At 54.5% G+C, this 18216-nt stretch overlaps 1 protein-coding gene across 1 annotated transcript in view; it reads left to right on the top strand.

The window, feature by feature from the left end:
* OTOA (otoancorin) overlaps nucleotides 1-13837 on the top strand; it is an 80316-nt gene extending 66479 nt beyond the window's left edge. The window contains exons 24-28 of the mRNA XM_036279772.1: nucleotides 6113-6255; nucleotides 6469-6605; nucleotides 7084-7181; nucleotides 10309-10504; nucleotides 13767-13837. Coding sequence (XP_036135665.1) covers nucleotides 6113-6255; nucleotides 6469-6605; nucleotides 7084-7181; nucleotides 10309-10504; nucleotides 13767-13837 — 645 coding nt within the window. The remainder of the gene's footprint in view (nucleotides 1-6112; nucleotides 6256-6468; nucleotides 6606-7083; nucleotides 7182-10308; nucleotides 10505-13766) is intronic.
* Nucleotides 13838-18216: the final 4379 nt, after the last annotated feature.

Genomic DNA, 18216 nt, shown 5'->3' with positions numbered 1-18216 from the left:
TGAGAGGTATGGGGATTCTGAGACTAGATGCTGCTTGTTTGAGAGAATTTAGGAAAACCTGAAGTAGGAGCCAAGACAGGCCAATCCTATGGTAAAGCTACTGGAAACAGCTTGGGCAGGCCTGAAAGTTGGGTGGGGCCTCAGGGAATCACCAGGGCGGGGCAAACAGTGTGAGCCAGGTTGCTGGAGCCCCAGATATGGCGGGTGTCTGCCGCCCCAGGGAAGGGCTCACCAAAGGAACAACCACCTCTGTCAGCACATCTGTCCAGGAGAAAGCTGCCCCTCTAGCTCTCACCCTGATGCCAAACAACGCAGTTCTTCCCCATATGTCTCTGGTGCCTTTTAAGCTGCCTCCCCTATTCTGGAGCCTGGAGGGAGCGAGTCTGAGTAGGTCCATGCGTGGGCCCTTTAAAAGGAGCTGCCTGGGGCCCCAGTAGCCTCAGCCTCCCTCAGCCCCAGTTCCTGCTGGTTTTCCAGCCAGAAGTGATGGGGATTCTCTTCCTGGCGCTGGAACCCTGAGCTGGGCGCCTGGTGTGGGAGGGGCATCTCACTCCTCAGGAGGACCTTCCCAGCTGAGGTGTCCCCCTGATTTTTATCCACCACACGTGGGTGTGGGACCAGCCCATCTGCCTCCACCCTCCTACCAGTCTCCATGTGGCTACTTTAATCTCGTGGTTGTAGGACTTCCATTCAGCTCGATGTCAGGCGGTTCTGAATGATGGTTGTGCTGTATTTTAGTTGTAATTTTGATGTGGTTGTGGGAGGAGGTGATAGTGCATTTGCCTATGCCAACATCTTGATTGGCAGTCTCTGTTTTGGCATACATTTAAATTACCTTCAGATCAGTTTGATTTGGGGAGCTTCCTTTTGAGCTTGATTAGGGTGAGTGTAGAGAGACCTTTATTCTGTGGGTAATTCATCCAGGACTGAGACATGGTTCTTCTGAGAATACTACCTAAGAAAATGTATTCCACGCCGCCGCCTCAGGCTGGCAGGAATGGGGACTCTCCAGCGCCAGTGAGTCCCGGGATTGCTCAGCCCACTGCCTTCTGGTGTGCCGTTAGGGTATTTACGTGGAGTTGTCCTTCCTCCTGGAGTCAGCTCTCAGCCAGACTCCAGAACACTCCCCTACCCTCTGCAGGAGCTGGCTGTGCAGCGTTGCCTTTCCACGGTTACAGGCGCCCTGACCTCTGACCTCTGACCTCTCCGGCACTCCCCGCCGGTTACAGGCGCCCTGACCTCTCTACACTTGGGTCTTTGTATCCTCAGCTCAGCTGGACCACTGGGCTTGTTTGGGTTCCCTTCCCTGCTCCGTGGTCTGGACACTGCCTCTGGGCAGTGGAACAAGGGCAGTTTTCAGGTTCATTTTACTTGCTCTCATTTATTCAGGATTATAATCCTGTGCTCCTTCTTGTCCAACATCTGAATACTGTCGTTTTATATGTTTTATATATTGTTCCGTTTTCTTGTTGTGTTTTGTTGGAGGGCGAGTCCCGTGTCTGTTAACCCTTCATGTGCTGGAGAAGTTCTCTGCGGAATTTCTCAGCTGGGGGACGTCACCCACGGCACTGCTGGGGGCCTAGCTGCTGCGCGACACCTGCCTTCTCGGGCCGCCCTCCCGCAGCGGCATCTTTGCACGAGGCTTTCGTATCTAATCAGCAACCTGACAAAAACTACCCCTTTCTCACTGATCTCTGAAGAAGTCCAGCATTGACTGCAGTCGTGTGATAGCCTCCCCGAGCAGTCACGGTGGTCGGGGGGATGCTGGTTGGTGGGGGAGTGGAGTCCGTCTTCCAAGTCCTGTGATCTGAGAGTGAGGAATGGGTGTGTGGTCGGCTGGCAGGTCCCCAAGGTGTCTGCGTCCTAACCCCTAGAACCTGTGGATGTTACCTGATGTGGCACAAGGGACATTGCAGATGTGCTTAAGGTGAGGACCTTGCCGGGCGGAGTTATCCTGGATTATCCAGTGAGTGCAGTGGGGTCATAGGGTTCTTACGAAAGGAGGCAGGAGGGCCACAGGCCGTGGGGTGCCGATGGAAGCAGAGGACAGAGCTCGGCGGTGCTGCGCTGCAGTCTTTGAGGTGGGCTCTGGGTCAAGGAGCGTAGACAGCCTGCAGACGCCGATGAGGCAAGGGCACAGACTCTCCTGCGCCTCCCACTTTAGCCCATTTTAAGGACATAAGACCTCAGGAACTGTAAGAGAATAATGTTTGTTGTGTGAACCCACTAAATGTGTGGTAATTGGTTAGAGCAGTCAGAGGAAATAAATACAGAATGGTTTGCAAAGGTATGGTGTCAGCAAAGAATGGGGGATGGATGCTGGGCAGGCAAACCAGTGCATGTCCCCCACTCTCATGAACTTTGTGATCAGATGGCCACATCACATAAGTCTGAATGGCACCATTCAAATAGGACACAGAGTGAACTGTGTCCCCTGGAGCTGGGCAGTGTGGCCATGAGGACTAAATGAGTTAATATAGGTGAAACACGCTGAACAACACCTGTACGTAGCATTCAATAAAAATTAGTTGTTTTTGCCTGGCCAGTGTGGCTCAGTGGTTGAGAGTCAACCCACGCAGCAAGAGGTCGCCAGTTCCATTCCCGGTCAGGGCACATGCCTAGGTTGTGGGCCGATCCCCAGTGGGGGGCATGCAGGAGGCGGTCAATTGACGTTCTCTCTCATCGATGTCTCTATCTCTCTCTCTTCCTACCTCTCTCTCTAAAATCAATAAAGGAAAAAAAATTAGTTGTTTTCACTGTCATCATCGTCAGCATCAGCATCATTATCCCATTTCTTTTTGCTGGCAGTTGAATAGTTTCCTCCTTTGCAAGGAGAGAAGGTCAGACCCAGCGACTGAGGGCCCTTCCGCTCTGACATTCTGTAGCCCTGAGGTTCTGTCGCTCAAGCTGGTTTTGACAGTCTGAGAGACTTCGACTTGGAAGCCATAGCATCTCTTTCCTTCTGGACCAGTTTTAATTCCCATGGGTGGCAGTGGGATTTGCCAGTATGTTTGGAGAAAATGTGAAAACCTAACACTTGCACTTCGTTCCTCCCTTTAGCTCCCAATCAAACGCTTACATGCGTGCTTCGAGGTTAATAGAGCTGGTGGAACTACTTTAACAGAGAGTTCAGCTTAAAAACCAATATACAGGCCCTGGCCGGCTTTGCTCAGTGGTTAGCGCATCAGACCATGGACCAGTGAGTCATGGGTTCTATTCCAGTCAAGGACATGCACCTGGATTCCAGTCAAGGGCACCTACCTTGATTTCGTCAAGGGCACATACCTTGGCTGTGGTTCATCCTCAGCCCTGGTCAGGGTCATGCGGGAGGCAACCAGTTGATGTGTCTCTCTCACTTGATGATGTTTCTCTCTCTCCTTCCCTCCCTCCCACTCTATCTGAAGATAAATAGAAAAATATCCTTAGGTGAGGATTAAAAAACAAACAACAACCAAAAAAACCCAATATACAGAAAAAGAACCTAGACTAGTAGCCGACAGGATGAGCAGAGAGAGCGATACTCATGGCTATTCACCTTTCTGTGGGTGTTGTTAACTAAAAGCATTAGTATTAATTGTCTTGGAATCATTATAGATACACTGGTCCAGTCTTTCAAGCAGCTGCGTTTTGGCTCATCACCTGGCAGGCTGAGCTTGCGTTTTCCAGGTTTCAGTGGCAAAGGACAATTTAATACTGCATCTTCAAAGTTTTATTTGAATTGTAGTTTTGCACTTTCATTTTAAAATGGGCCTGCCGGGCAAAACTAAAAGCATTTCCCTTAAGAACAGGAACAAGACAGGGATGCCCACTTTTGTCACTCTTATTTAATGTAGTACTGGACGTCTTAGCCACAGCAATCAGACAGGAAGAAAAAATAAAAGGGATCCAAATTGGAAAGGAGGAAGTGAAACTGTCATTGTTCGCAGAGGAATGGCTCTGGAGTCAGGCTGCCTGGGTTTTAGTCCCAGGACTAGGATTTGCTCGCTGGGAAACCTTGGCTCAGGTACGTCATCTCTCTGTGCCTCAGTCTCCTTGTCTGGGAATCAGGGCTGACACTCATGCTTCACGGGTGGCTGTGGTGGTTAGGGAGGTGGTATGTGTGAAGTGCAGGCACACAGTAAGCATTCAGTATTACTAGCTATTATTTTGGATGTATAGAAATGCCAGTCAAAGCCACTGAAGTCTGAGTGTGGTTACTGAAGTTCTCCTATAGAACCCGTGAGTTCGGTCATCACGGAGGGCAACTTCCTGCAGGAACTTGGGAAATCTCCCTGAAGCTAACCCACCATGTGAGGGCTTCGAAGGGTACATATTGTCCACAACTTCTGTAGATGACTTGCTCAGCCGTCCATTCATTCTTCACGTATGAAGGACTTGTTGATGCGCCTGTGTGTCAGGCATCCTGCTGGGTGCTGGGGATACAGTAGCGAACTAGCTGGATACGATGTGTGTCTTTGGGCATCCTACTTGGTGATACAGACAAAAAAAGTGAGCAGTCAAGGTGAAAATTTAAAAAGTTGTTATAAGTGAGAAGCATGACATGGACAAGGTGCTCATGGAGATAGTAGGGAGGGAGGCTACTTGAGAGAGGGGGATCCAGGCGGTCTTCTCTGAAGAAGTAGCATTTAAACAGACCAGAGAGATGGGAAAAAACAGCCATATGAAAACGAATTCCACTGCTACATACCACAATTTTTAAAAAATATATCACAGTCACTGCCAACTCTGTCTCTCAGCACTGTAATGTCCTCGTCGAGTGTTGGGGATGGACCGATGTTCAAGGAGGGTGGAAAGTTCACTGTGTCCCTGTGATCCTCACTCCCATTCAAGAGATGTTCACCCTTGGCTGTCTCCTCATCTTTGCCTTGTGAGCCCGAGCACCGAGGGAGCCAGCCTTTGGTATACAGCTCATCTCCAATGGAATGACTTGGTTCTTGCCTCAGGTCCAGCGTAGGTCAATCAGAAATATCAGGGCCCATCTAGTTACAAGTGGCAGAAAACTCAAAGTGGCTGAGCAAGAAAAGGAATTAATTGATTATCATAACTGAAAAGTTCAAGTGTAGATTTCAGGTATGGCTGGATCCAGGAGCTTTAACACTACTGTCAGGATTCTGTCTCCCACCAATTTTGACCTAGCTTTTTTTTTGGTTGGCTTCATTTGGAGGCAGGCTCTATCCACGTGGTGAGTTCTAGTAGATACAGGTGTTTCTCCTTCCCAGGTCCAGTCCACAGTAAAGAAAGTTCTTCTCTCCTAATTAATTATCCCAGCTAAAGTCCTGGTAGGTTTTGCCTGGATCACATGGCCAATCTAGAACCAATTACTGCAGCCAAGCTAAGAGATAACTTGACTGGTCAGGACCAGGCCACAGAATCGCCCCTGGAACTCAGACTGCTCTCTGGGAAGGTCATGAATGATGGATGGCCACTGCTAGAATTTCAGGGGCCCTACACACCCGCCTCTTCATATGAAAGTTCATTGAAGAGACCCTGTGTAGTTTTCAACACCAAAGCATTTGACGTACTGCTCTTTGGAGCTGAAGAGTGAGGGGCAAACACATTTCTGTAGGACCTTAGGGAAAGAAAGCTTCATTCTGGCCGAGACAGGAAAGACTTCATGAAGAAGGTGACATTGGACTTGAATCCCCCAAATAACAGGATGGTTGCATTTTAACAGTGGGGATGAAGGAATGGCATTTTAGATGGAAGAACTGATTTGGGCCAAGGCACCAAGGCAGAGGATCACAAGGTTTTGTCAGGAAGTTGTGGAAACAGATGTTGGAAAAGTTTGGATCCTGATGCAGAAGAACCTAAACGTCCAAGTTGTCTGAAGGTGACGAGTGACTGAAGGCGATAAGCTAGCAGACACAGACACAGACACAGGACACAGCTCCTGTAACGTGGGTGAAGGCTACACACCTTCGCTGCCTAAAGACACCGCCTAGGTCAGAGCAGACTCAGGGCGGTTAGCCTGGATGCAGGGTGTGATGGTTTCCAGTGGGGACTGTGTCCGGAGGACTGGGGTGGGGGATCCATCAGGAGGCTGCTGAGTTATCGCCTCAGGCCTCTGGATCATCCTGGGTAGTTCACCTAATGTCCTTCCTCATCTTTACAGGCTGGGTCCATCCTGCGAGGGTTCCTGGAGGACTCAGGCCATCGCATCCAGGACCTGAAGAGCTTCCACTTAGTGGGACTTGGTGCAACACTGTGTGCCATGAACGTCACCAAAATCTCACTTATAAAAATCTCAGAATTCAGGTACCCAAAACACTAGTGTGCAATATGGCAAGTGATCGATGGGTCATTCCTTTAGCAAGAGGCCCTCTGCTTCTGATGCTTGGTCACCATCTGGGCTCGAACAGGGAGCGGGTTCGCTGGGTCCTTTTTAATGCTGAGCTGACCTCCCTTCTGCACACATCTCTTGGCTGGAGAGTCTTCCAGACTCACACTCCGTCCCTCCCTCTTACCCAGGGTGGTGGTGGCCAGAATCGGGGCCCTGCTCTGCAGCACCCAGGTCTTGGCCGAATTCAAGAGGAAGGCAGAAGCTGTGTTTGGGGATCCCGCCGAGTGGTCCAGCTCTGTCTTACAGGAACTTGGAACAATTGCAGGTAAGAGGCACCTTGAACACGCCTTTCTCTCTTTTCCCAACCTTAGATCTGGGGACAGAAGAAAGAATCCTTGGCTTGTGTAGCAAACATCTGCATAGTTACTGTAAACCTAGAGGTCAGCACATGAAGTGGCAGAGGGTGGGGTCGCAAATCTGCCTTTAGAACCAGCGACCGTGGTCGTGTGCGCACAGAAGTGGCTTAGGATGGGACTGAACTGGCTCCTAGAGGGGTTTATACTCAGTCTAGCACTACACCTTCTGGGCCTGCGTTTCAGTGCAGGAGGCCAATCAGGGCCCATGTGGCCCACTTTTTTCTGAGTTGATTTTTGATTTCTGAGTGCACTCTGGGCACTCAGTTCCCAGAGTGGTGTTCGGGGCCTTCTGTACGGAGCGACGCCCCTCGAACATGCTGAAGCATCATTAATAAAATGAGTTCCACTGTCTTGAAGCAAACCCTGGTGATTCCTTTCTCTCCCCAGCTGGACTAACCAAGGAAGAGCTTCGAGTGCTGCGCAAGGATCTGATGCCGTATTTCCAACCGTCAGCAATCAGATGCCTTCCTGATGAGACGTTCAGAGTAGGTCCTCACTCCCTAAGAGAACGGGAGCTTGACCCCATTTCAGACGCACCAGGAAGCAGATGGCGGGCCTTGCACTGTGGGGGCACCACGGGGCTTCTGCTCACAGGGCCAGAGGCCAGCTGTGTGCCAACGATGGCTGTGCCATAGATAATTTCAGGGTATTTTTTTTCTTAAAATTTTAACTCATGTTTTAATTGTATTTATTTATTTATTTAGATTGATTTTAGAGAGAGAGGAGGGAGAGGGAAAGAGAGATAGAAACATCCATGAGAGAGAACATCGATTGGCCGCCTCCTGCACACCCCTCACTAGAGATTGGGCCCACAACCTGGGCATGTGCCCTGACTGGGAATCGATCTGGTGACCTCTTGGTGCATGGGTCAACGCTCAACCAGCGAGCCACACCGGCTGGGCTAATTGTATTTATTTTTAAAGTTGCATCCTCTTCATAGCGAGTGGCACCGCTGTGTGTGCCAGCCCAGCGGGCTCACTCCCTTCCCCCAGACCCAGGGCAGGTCTGGTTCAGAATTCTCTAGGTTATAGAAGGTCACATTCTGAGTGCAGCCTAAGGCCCGGCAGTGTCTGGCAGCCCCAGTGAGCAGCCCCTTCAGCCCTTCTGCTATGAAACTACTGAGATGAATAGAGACCCCAGGTGGTCTCACATCAATTCAGGTTCAGCTGGCAAATAGGTTTGTCTTAAACTTTAGAAAAAACTTTCCATTTGCAGACTATTTTTGGACTTCAGAATTGCAGATGGGGGTTGTGGACCTGGATAATACTTCCATATAAATACATTTAAGTATGCCCTGGCCAGTTTGGCTCAGCCATTAGAGTGTTGCCTGCAGATCAAAGGGTCTGGGGTTCGATTCCTGGTCAAGGGCACATACCTGGGTTGCAGGTTTGATCCCCGGCCCAAGCTGGGGTTGTGCAGGAGGCAACCAATCAACGTCTCACATCAATTTTTTTTTTCTCTTTCTCTCTTCCTCTCCCACCCCCCTTCTATTCTATCTAAAAAAATTGATGGAAAAATATCCTCTAGTGAGGATTAAAAACATTTTTTTCCCAGTAAACATATTTGAATTGGTTTAAAGAAAAGTATTTAAAAAGCTGCAGTAGACAGGTGACAAGCTGAGAGGGTGGAATTGGGGAAACGGGGGTCCAGTGAGGGGTCCTTGCTTCCTGTCCACGCACAAGACGAGGGAGTGTTGGACAGTCTGATGGGGACTGACCCTGGGGCTGTTGCTTGCTGGGTGAGTGGGGAACACATTCTGCCCCCCTCCACTCGATCACACACACAAACAGCGTGGATGGACTCCCAGGATGCTGCATCGGTTCATTTCAAGTCACACAGCAGAGCCCGAACCACTTCAATAGCCAGGACGGCTCCCAGCACAGAGCAGGCACACTGGCTGCTTTGCGGAAGAAACAGTCCTAAAGGCCATTGAGCTTCCCTGGGAGGCTCGCCTGGGCTGGGCAGCTGGGCCGAGCGCTTTCTCGTGGTCTTGTTTGGAGTGCAGTTTGTGGCTGTTCTTTGCTCCGGTATTTACTCCAGGAATTCCTGTTGCCCACCTACAGGGCAGTAGGCTGCAGGTTGGTGTGCCTGGGCACGCACTGGGGGACGGATGAGTGTCCTCAGGGCCTGGAAGATAACCTGGAAGGGACGCAGTGGGCTGGTGGGTGGGAGCGGACGGAGCCCTGCCTGCCTGGGAGGCCGCTTCTCCTCCCCGCAGGCCAGTGCAGGGTGGCAACTGGGCCTGGGGTCGCTGGATCTTTTTTTACAATTTTTTTAGAAGAAGTGAGGATTTCACTGTGAAATCTCCTGATAATTAAATGTTGGCAACCACTTTGCATTTGTTTTTTGAAACACAGTGCGGCAGGCCTAGAGATTCAATCTGGCTGTGGGTGGGGAGTCGGCAACATTAGTAAAACACAATTTTTATAATACAGACTCTGGTAGATCTGAGGTGGAAGCCAGAACACCTACGCTGTGTGTGTGTGTGTGTGTGTGTGTGTGTGTGTGGGGGGGTGCTGAGTCTGGCAGCACAGGTGGAGAGGGGAACCGTGTTCCAGGCAGAAGGAGGGCACTCGAGGAGCTGAGCTGGGCTGCACACACCTGGCCCCTCTGGAGTGAGGAGAGCTGGGGGAGTCGGAGGCCTTCTCGTCACATTCAGGGGCTTGAGCGGTGCCCTGGAGGGGCAGGGAAGGGTCTGCACGCGCCCAGGAACACGCTGCCTAGATAGGAAGGAGGGTGACGAACAGGAAGGGGTGAGAGCAGGCCCCCCTTTCTCAGGATCTCCAGGGCCCTGAGAAAACAGCCGGATGAGTGAGAGGCCTCTCTGCACGCGCAGAGCCGGCGCCCATCTCGTTCACCCCCACTGGAAGGAGCCACTCCAGAAGGCACCTTGTTTAGTTCCCACCTGCGGTGTTTATGCGGACATCCCGGAGGGACCCGCACTGGCTCTCTGAGCGCTCGCAGGACTGCGGTGGTCTGGTGGCCACACCAAAGCCTGGGGATCCGCACAGAGCGGGGTCCTCGCCTTCCCACAACCGGCCCCAAACCCGAGAGGGCAGGCACCTCGCCCGGTACCGCCTGGCTGGGCGGCAGGGCTGGGACCAGCCGCCCGGCGCGGGCCTCTCCGCGCGGGCCTCTCCGCGCGGGCCTCTCCGCGCGGGCCTCTCCGCGCGGGCCTCTCCGCGCGGGCCTCTCCGCGCGGGCTCTCATCGGAAGCACCGGGGGCGCCTTGAGTGCCCTGAACACGCTCACCCCCACGGGGAGAAATCACGACTCCCCTCAGCTCGCCGCCAGCCCTGATTACTTCGGGGGTCCTCAGTCTGGAGCTGGAGCGTCTGGGGTACTCCCTGACACCTTTCCGCCGCTCAGCTTTTAGGCCTCGGGCTCAGCCCTGGTTGGCCCAGAAATCTCGCTAGAATTCCACAATGTTGCTTTATTTCTTTTGGCTTATTTTGAATGGTTACTGATGGCAAGTCATTCTGGTTTTCTATTTTTGGAAATTTCCATTTAGAAAATAAATTTATTTCGGTAGCGAAAGAGTGATCTGATTTTAGGGAGAAACCGTAAAGGGGCACAGTATGGAACCTGGGCGCTGCGCCCCTTCTCCTGCAGGAGCTCTCCGCCGAGCAGATCGCCGCCCTGGGCCCCGAGAACGCGGCGGCCGTGACCCCGGCCCAGCGCCGGCTGCTCCGCGCGCCGCAGCTGCAGAGCCTCCAGCGGGCGCTAGACGGCGCTAAGACGCACTCCTGGCTGGACGCGCCCCCGAGCGCCAGCCCCACGCGGACCCCCTCCTCCCACTCTCCTCCAGGTGAGCAGGCAGCCCCGTCCCCCAGCCCCCCCCCCCATTCCTGTCCTCCTCCGAGCTGCTGGGCCTGGGGCAGGAAGGGTCCTAAGATTCAACATGGGGCCTCTGACAGTCTCTGGAGATTCTGCCTTCAGAGGAAAATCCTGTCTTTACCAAACACATATACATGACTCTCAACTCCGGCTGCACTTGAAAGTCACCCGGGGCAGCTTTTAAAAGCTGCCAATGTCGCGGCTTTGAAGAAAGTCACCCAGAACCCACCGGATCCAAACCTCTCAGGACTAAATCCCATTTCACCGGTTCCTTTGCTTCCTCCTCCTCACTGTGCAGTATTAGCGATGAGATCTAGCCAGTGTATACGGGCACCCCCTGTGCCTGGCCTGCGGTCCCGGCTGGGGACACAGGCAGCAGGCAGGCCCGCTGTGGCAAAGGCCCGGGACCAGGTCATAGCTGACGGGAGCAGGGAAGGAAGGAAGCTGGAAGTGAGGGGACTGAGGGCGGAGCTAAGAGGGGACCGGCTGTGTGGCTTTCCTCCGCTTCTCCTCCTTGCCTTTCCTACTCCCCTCCTCCTCCCTGGCAGCTCCCACTTTGTGGCTCCTCCTGTCTTTAGTGAACACCATCTTTGGGCTAAGATGTGGGGAAACAGTTGTGGACAAACCATGTGCCTCCATCCCCACAGAGTGGGGGCAAGGGGAGACATAGTAGCCAGGTGACCCTGGGCAGTATGACAGGTACTATGATGGGAACACAGGCACCAAGGGAACACACACAAGATGCAGCTGACTTAGGCCAGGGGACATCAGGCAAATAATTGTCCCAAAGACAGTGATGTCTAAGCCCAGACCCAAGATGGGGAGAAGATGGACCCAGCCAGGTGGAGGGTGTCCCAGGTGGAGGGAATAGCATGAGCAAATACCCAAAGAGCGAAGAGAACTTGGTCCTCAATCTCCTGTCCACCATTTCCAGCCTCCTCTTGGGGATGGTGAATTAAGGGGTTCCCAACTGCTGCTGCTGCAAGTGGCCAGAGATAGCCCTTATAAACAGGAGCTGTACCCTTTGATTCACTCTTATTTTAATTAAAATATCATGTGCATACATTTAGAAATTACTTTGAAATGTTGTAGTGTTTAGTGTATATAATACACACAATAGATAATACACATGTGTCAACTGTAAGAAACATTCAAACCTATGAAGAATTTTGTGAGCTTATTTGAGCCAAACTGTCGACAAATGCCGGGAAGCAAAACCTCACCGGACTGAGATAATGCTCCGAGAACGGCGGTTTTACACCTTATTTTATACATAACAATAAAAGAAAATGTAAGTGGGTTACATGAAATCCACTGGTGATAGGTTAGGGAGGAGGGAAAAAGCAAAGTGGGGAAACTTCTGGGATTGGATGAAAAGTACAATGATAGACACACGGATCTTTTTTTTTTATCCTCACCCGAGGACATTTTTTCCATTTTTTGTTCAGATAGAACGGGAGAGGGAGAGAGAGAGAGAGAGAGAGAGAGAGAGAGAGAGAGAGAGAGAGAGAAACATCGACGTGAAAGGACACGTCAAGTGGTTGCCACCAGCACGACCCATCCAGGGCTGGGGACAAACTGCAACCGAGGTACATGCCCTTAGCGGGAACCGAACCCAGGTCTCGTCGGACTGCAGGCTGATCCTCTAACCACTGAGCCAAACCAGCCAGGGCGACAAACACATCTTTTACATAGGTAGGTACAGGATAGTTAATGAGGGGATTTGTGGTTTCCACTCAGGTGCATAGGTTGTGCCCTGAGGGGTCTGGAAAAAAGGAAGTTACCCCACACTCCAAAGGTCTGTGATCTTAGTTGCAAAAAGACAACAGGCTCCTTTAAGGTGAAAGTTGACCTTTGTCAGGGAAGAGGCCAGCCTAGTACATGACTACCTGCCAAAAAATGCTTTTAGTTAAAAAGTTTACATTTCAGACCATCCTTTGTGGTTACTTTAGGTCTGAGTTTGCAAGGCTGCCACACAGTCCAGCCTGAGCTTGTCAGGGTAGCATGTGGCCCCTTTCCGTCCCCACATGGTTCAAAACGAGTAAGGTCTGAGAAGGGAAGTGGTGACATCTCCCTCCGACCCCTCTCCCCTGGTCACCTAGCTCCCTTCCCCAGAGGCACCAATGTTCCCAGCCTCCTGTGCATGTGTGCAGAGATACTGTCACATTCCTGGGTCACCTCTGTGTCTTGCATTTTTCACCTAACTATATGCTCGGAGACAGTTCTGTGTCTGCACACAGCTGTGCAACCGCTGGCTTTCTGGCTGCCATGGCTGTTTAACTGGAGCTCTGTCACAGACAATTCACTTGTTTCTGTCTTGGTTTTTGTTTTTCACTGTTACAAAGAACGCGGCAGCCAATGGCCTGTGTACTTTGCATCTGCTCACATTGCAGGATAAACTGTGAGTGTGAGAGCCAGGGCAGAGGGTCTGTGCGTCCGTCATTCTGAGGGATGTGCCACACTCCTGGCAGAGAGGCAGTGCCAGTCTGCCCCAGACCAGCAGTGTCAGCAAGTGGCTAGGACCCTTTAAAAAGGTGTCCCTGTGGTCCTCGGCCAGGCATGATCCTAGATGCCTTTCTCCCTCCACTCATCCCCCAGGCCTGGGCTGACGGTGGGCGAACCCTTCCCGTGGGCCAGGCCTTTAATCTCCTGTTTCCTGAACTCGCTTCATCATCTGAAGCACCTTGGAGTGATGCTTAAAATTCACATTCCTGGGCCTGTCCCACACCTGCTGAATCCCAGTCTGCAGGGGAGGACCCTGGAATTTGCATCTTTAAAAAAAAATCCTCACCCATGGATACTTTTCCATTTATCTTCATATGGAGTGGGAGGGAGGGAGGGAGGAGGAGGAGGAGAAGGAGGGGAGAGAGAGGGAGATATCAACATGAGAAGGACCCATCAACTGGTTGCCTCTGGCAGGGCCCCAACCAGGGCCGGTGAGGAACTGCAACCGAGGTACATGCCCTTGATGGGAATCGAACCCACGACTTTTTGGTCCGCCGGCCGATGCTCTAACCGCTGAGCCAAACCCGCCAGGGATAGAATGCGCATCTGTAACCAGCCCCCTCTGTTGAAGGCAGGTCTGGTGCAGGATCTCAGTTAACTCTCTCCACTCAACCCCCACTGCGGGTCATTGTTCCCATTTAAGGAACAGCTGGTCCTGTGAGTGGTTCCAGAGGGGGGGCACCCAGGGAGGTGCGGTGACCCCTGTACTTTCTCCTGTTTCCTTGCAGGAGCCACGGTCTCCCGGGGCCTGTGGCTCGGCTGCCCCCTGCTGGTTGTGGCGCCCAAACTCGCGCGGTGAGCGACCTGCGCGCATCACCTCCAGTGCCCAGGTCGGAGGCCCGGACCCAGAGCCTCCGCGGGGGCTGGGAGACCAGGGCCTGACCCCTACAAAGGCTCGAAAGGCAGAATAATGACTGATGGAGATCCTGCAGGTGCTTCCGCTGACCTGTGTGCGCGGCTGGGCCGCTTGCTTTCCCGCCGGGACAGAACTGTTCAGGAAGGGGGCGCTGTCAAGGGCAGGGGGACCTTACCTACTAGTTACTGCCTTTCTCCGGAGAGAGGCCAGCACCATGGGCGCAGCCAGGCACCGTGTCGTTCTACTCGGCCTCGGCTTCCCGCCCTCAGCGCTGCAGGCTACACCGGCTCCCCCTCCGACATTTAGCAGAGCCGAAATAAATGAACCCTCACCAGAAGCCAATATTCCTGCCTGATCGCTGGGGCTAATTGATGTTTCGGTGGGCATTTCATTGCTTGGGAATTAAAACATTTAACATGGCTCAACGTTAAATCAATTTTTAAATACATTTTCCAGACGCCTCCATTTCATAGGAATTCAGCTGAATAGATGGTTGTGGAATTACCGCTGAAGCGGCCCCCACATTCCTTTTCTGGGGGATGCGAGGCTCTTCCGGTCTTAAAGTGCTCCGGGCTCCAGGCACAGGTGGAAATAAAGGGAAACGCATTGGGGTTTCTGCGGCCATCATTGGGGTGACTGGCCAGCAGAGCCGACTGGCCGGTCCTTCCGAGGCTGGGACAGAGCTGCTCCTGGGGATTCGCCGGAAGGGGAACAGTGGCGCCCGCCAGCTCCACACCAGGTGTGCCTACTCGGAGACAGTGTGCAGGTGACAAGTCGGGTGCCCTGGGCACTTCTGCCGCCAGCCCATCAGTCCTGCTGCTCACACCTGAGCCAAGAAAGCCCGAGTGCCCCAACTCTCAGGGTTCCCGAAGAGGTGGGCAGGCTTTGAAAAGCAGCGTGGGTAGGTGTGGGAGAGACAAGCATACTCTTAGGTGTCACAGGTGGGCATGACAGGAAGGTACGGTATTGACTATGGTTTGGCTTCCTCCCTTCGGTGGGAGGTGGCGCCAATGCCGCTTCTCCAGCCAGGCCACTTCTGTTGGCACAGACCACACCAGCCCGGCTCAGTGGGCAGGGCCCCGCTCGGGGAGGGAGCTGGGGGATGTGTGCACGTGGCGAGCGGAAGGCCCTGGTCTCCCTCTGTTCTGCTCCCTGGGCGACCCCGGCAGCTGCCAACGCCATCCCTTCCCGTCGTGTGTGCAGTGAGTGCCTGGCTGGTGGCTCCTGTTTCGGAGGCCCGCCCTGCCTTGACACTTCTGAGGGTTCCCCTGTGTCCTCGCGCGCCTCCTCCTCCATCAACCCCGCCAGGTGGGTGCTGCTACGGTCCCCACTTTTCAGGTGAGGGGACTGAGTCTGAGGGTAAGGACAGCTTGTCACAGGCTCTCAGAGGGTGGGATTTCAGTGCTGGTTTTTTTAAATCTCGCACTGAGCAGCCTCCTTTAACTTCTCTAATGAGTTAGATCAGAGAGAGATTCTGTAAATCCCTTTCCCTCTCCTTCTGGAGGGAGGCCAGGTGCCTCACAGCACTTATAATTGGCGATGGCCTCGGGCAGGAAGACAAATCGAGCTTATGCCCCGCAGGCCCCCCGGGGTCTCAGGGTGGCATGTGCGGTCCTGTGCGCGCAGGAAGCAGCGGTGGCACGAGTGGGCGCTGCTTCGGCCTTTGTGCCAGCCTGCTGCTGGATGCCCAGGCTCCGTCTTCTGCAGCCTCTCAGGAGGAGGTGTCACGGTCACTGGCGTGCAGGCTCCAGGGTGCTGGCTGGGTTCTGGCGGAATATCACCCGAGCTAGATCCTTTCATTGACACTGGTCCTGGTGTGAGGGGCTGGGTCTCCCAGAAGGATTCCCAGGTTAAGTAGGCACACATGGGATAGGCACATTGGCCCGTCCTCAGGAGAGAGCACCCCAAAGAAGCCCCAGCTCTCCCCCAGGTGTGTGTCATCTCGTCTGCTTACCTGGAAGCTGGAAGCTCCTTTGCAGTGACTGTACCACCCTCCCTTAGGGTCTCCTGGTCCTTCCTCTGCTCCCTGCCATGTCAGGCCCCCTGAAACCCCACTCTCCGCACTGCTTCTCTATGACCCGCCCTGAGAGCTTGGGATAGGACACCGGAGGCTCTGATGGGCAGTCTGGTGGATTCCCACTGTGTCCAGTCCAGCTCCAGGACCCATGTCCCCAGGAAGGATCTGGGGTTGGAGGAATGGACATGGCACCTCACCAGCATGCACCCCATCAGAATACAAGCTGCCGCGGGCAGGAGCCCCATCTGCCATGCTCACTGCGTGGTCCGTGGCCCGGCAGTCCCCAGGAGGCTGGGTCATGCTTGGTGTCCTATATCTGTTGAATATATGAGTGAAACCACTTCCCTCCTTGCACCAAACTGAACTCAGTAGGACCTTTGCTCAGGCAAACATTGGGGAGCTTCAGCTCCAGGGGAGCTGGGGACACAGGACTGGAATAGACTCATTTAACAAAAACGTACTAAGAACCTTTACCAGCCCTTGTGCTGGGCACTATGGATACAGAGTACACCCTCCGGGGGGCTCCGCTCTGCTGGGCGCCGGGGGAGGCAGATACACCAGCTGGTGTTAATACTGGAGGGCGATACACCTGGAGGGACAATCGGCAGCTTCAGGTGGCGGCGGTGAAGCGGACAGCAAGGAGGAGTGGAAAGCAGGCGGCAGGGGAAGCCTGGGAAAGAGGATGGAAGCAAAGATTTGGGGGAGGCAAGGGGATTCATGTCTGTCTGTCTGTCTATCTATCTATCTATCTATCTATCATCTATCTACTTACCTACCTACCTACCTGTCTAATCACCTATGTATCTATAGCTATATGTATATCTATAGCTATCTATCACCATCTCGGGCAGAAGGACAAACAAGTGGGAAATCCCAAAGGCAGGATGAAAGGTCAGGGTGTCTGAGGGCTGGGGAGTGACAGGTGCTCGGGAGGAGAGGGTGGGAGCGGGGCCGGAGAGGTGGTGACGGCCGCTCACAGGGCCTCCGGGGCACCACAGGGCTGTGTCTCGTCGTTCCGAGTACACTGAAAGTGGTAGGAGGCAGAACTCACACAGGATCTCTTTCCTTTTTCTTCTTCTCCAAATTGGGAACTAAAAGAAACGTGTTTGTGGAGGCCGAGGGGGTGCCAGCAGTATGAAACTCAAACGCTTATCTGACTTTGCCTGGCTTTTCTTTCTCTGGTGGAAGGGGAGTGGGATTTTATGTGCACATTGCTCGGGGTCGCCGGCTGTTCATGAAATCCCTCCATAGGGCAGGCTGAGGAGCAGAGTCCTGGCCACCCACTGGGAGACCACTTGTCAGGGCGAACTGCTGGGCGGGGACACTGCTGGGCGGGACACTGCTGGGCGGGGACACTGCTGGGCGGGGACACTGCTGGGCGGGGCACTGCTGGGCGGGACACTGCTGGGTGGGGGGGGCACTGCTGGGCGGGGGGGCACTGCTGGGCGGGGCACTGCTGGGCGGGACACTGCTGGGCGGGGACACTGCTGGGCGGGGCACTGCTGGGTGGGACACTGCTGGGCGGGGCACTGCTGGGAGGGACACTGCTGGGCGGGGGGGCACTGCTGGGCGGGACACTGCTGGGCGAGGGGGCACTGCTCAGCGGGGCACTGCTGGGCGGGACACTGCTGGGCGGGACACTGCTGGGCGGGGACACTGCTGGGCGGGGACACTGCTGGGCGGGGCACTGCTGGGCGGGACACTGCTGGGTGGGGGGGCACTGCTGGGCGGGGGGGCACTGCTGGGCGGGGCACTGCGGGGCGGGACACTGCTGGGCGGGGACACTGCTGGGCGGGGCACTGCTGGGTGGGACACTGCTGGGCGGGGCACTGCTGGGAGGGACACTGCTGGGCGGGGGGGCACTGCTGGGCGGGACACTGCTGGGCGGGACACTGCTGGGCGGGGCACTGCTGGGCGGGGCACTGCTGAGCGGGGGGGACTGCTGGGCGGGACACTGCTGGGCGGGACACTGCTGGGCGGGGGCACTGCTGGGCGGGGCACTGCTGGGCGGGACACTGCTGGGCGGGGGGACTGCTGGGCGGGACACTGCTGGGCGGGGCACTGCTGGGCGGGGCGGACTGCTGGGCGGGACACTGCTGGGCGGGGGCACTGCTGGGCGGGGGCACTGCTGGGCGGGACACTGCTGGGCGGGGGCACTGCTGGGCGGGGACACTGCTGGGCGGGGCACTGCTGGGCGGAGTACTGCTGGGCGGGACACTGCTGGGCGGGGACACTGCTGGGCGGGACACTGCTGGGCGGGGGGGACTGCTGGGCGGGACACTGCTGGGCGGGGACACTGCTGGGT

Source organism: Molossus molossus, unplaced genomic scaffold, assembly GCF_014108415.1.
Source record: "Molossus molossus isolate mMolMol1 unplaced genomic scaffold, mMolMol1.p scaffold_m16_p_3, whole genome shotgun sequence".
Lineage (NCBI taxonomy): Eukaryota > Metazoa > Chordata > Mammalia > Chiroptera > Molossidae > Molossus > Molossus molossus.
Note: the sequence above shows the minus strand (reverse complement) of the source record. Positions and strands in the feature narration are given on the sequence as shown.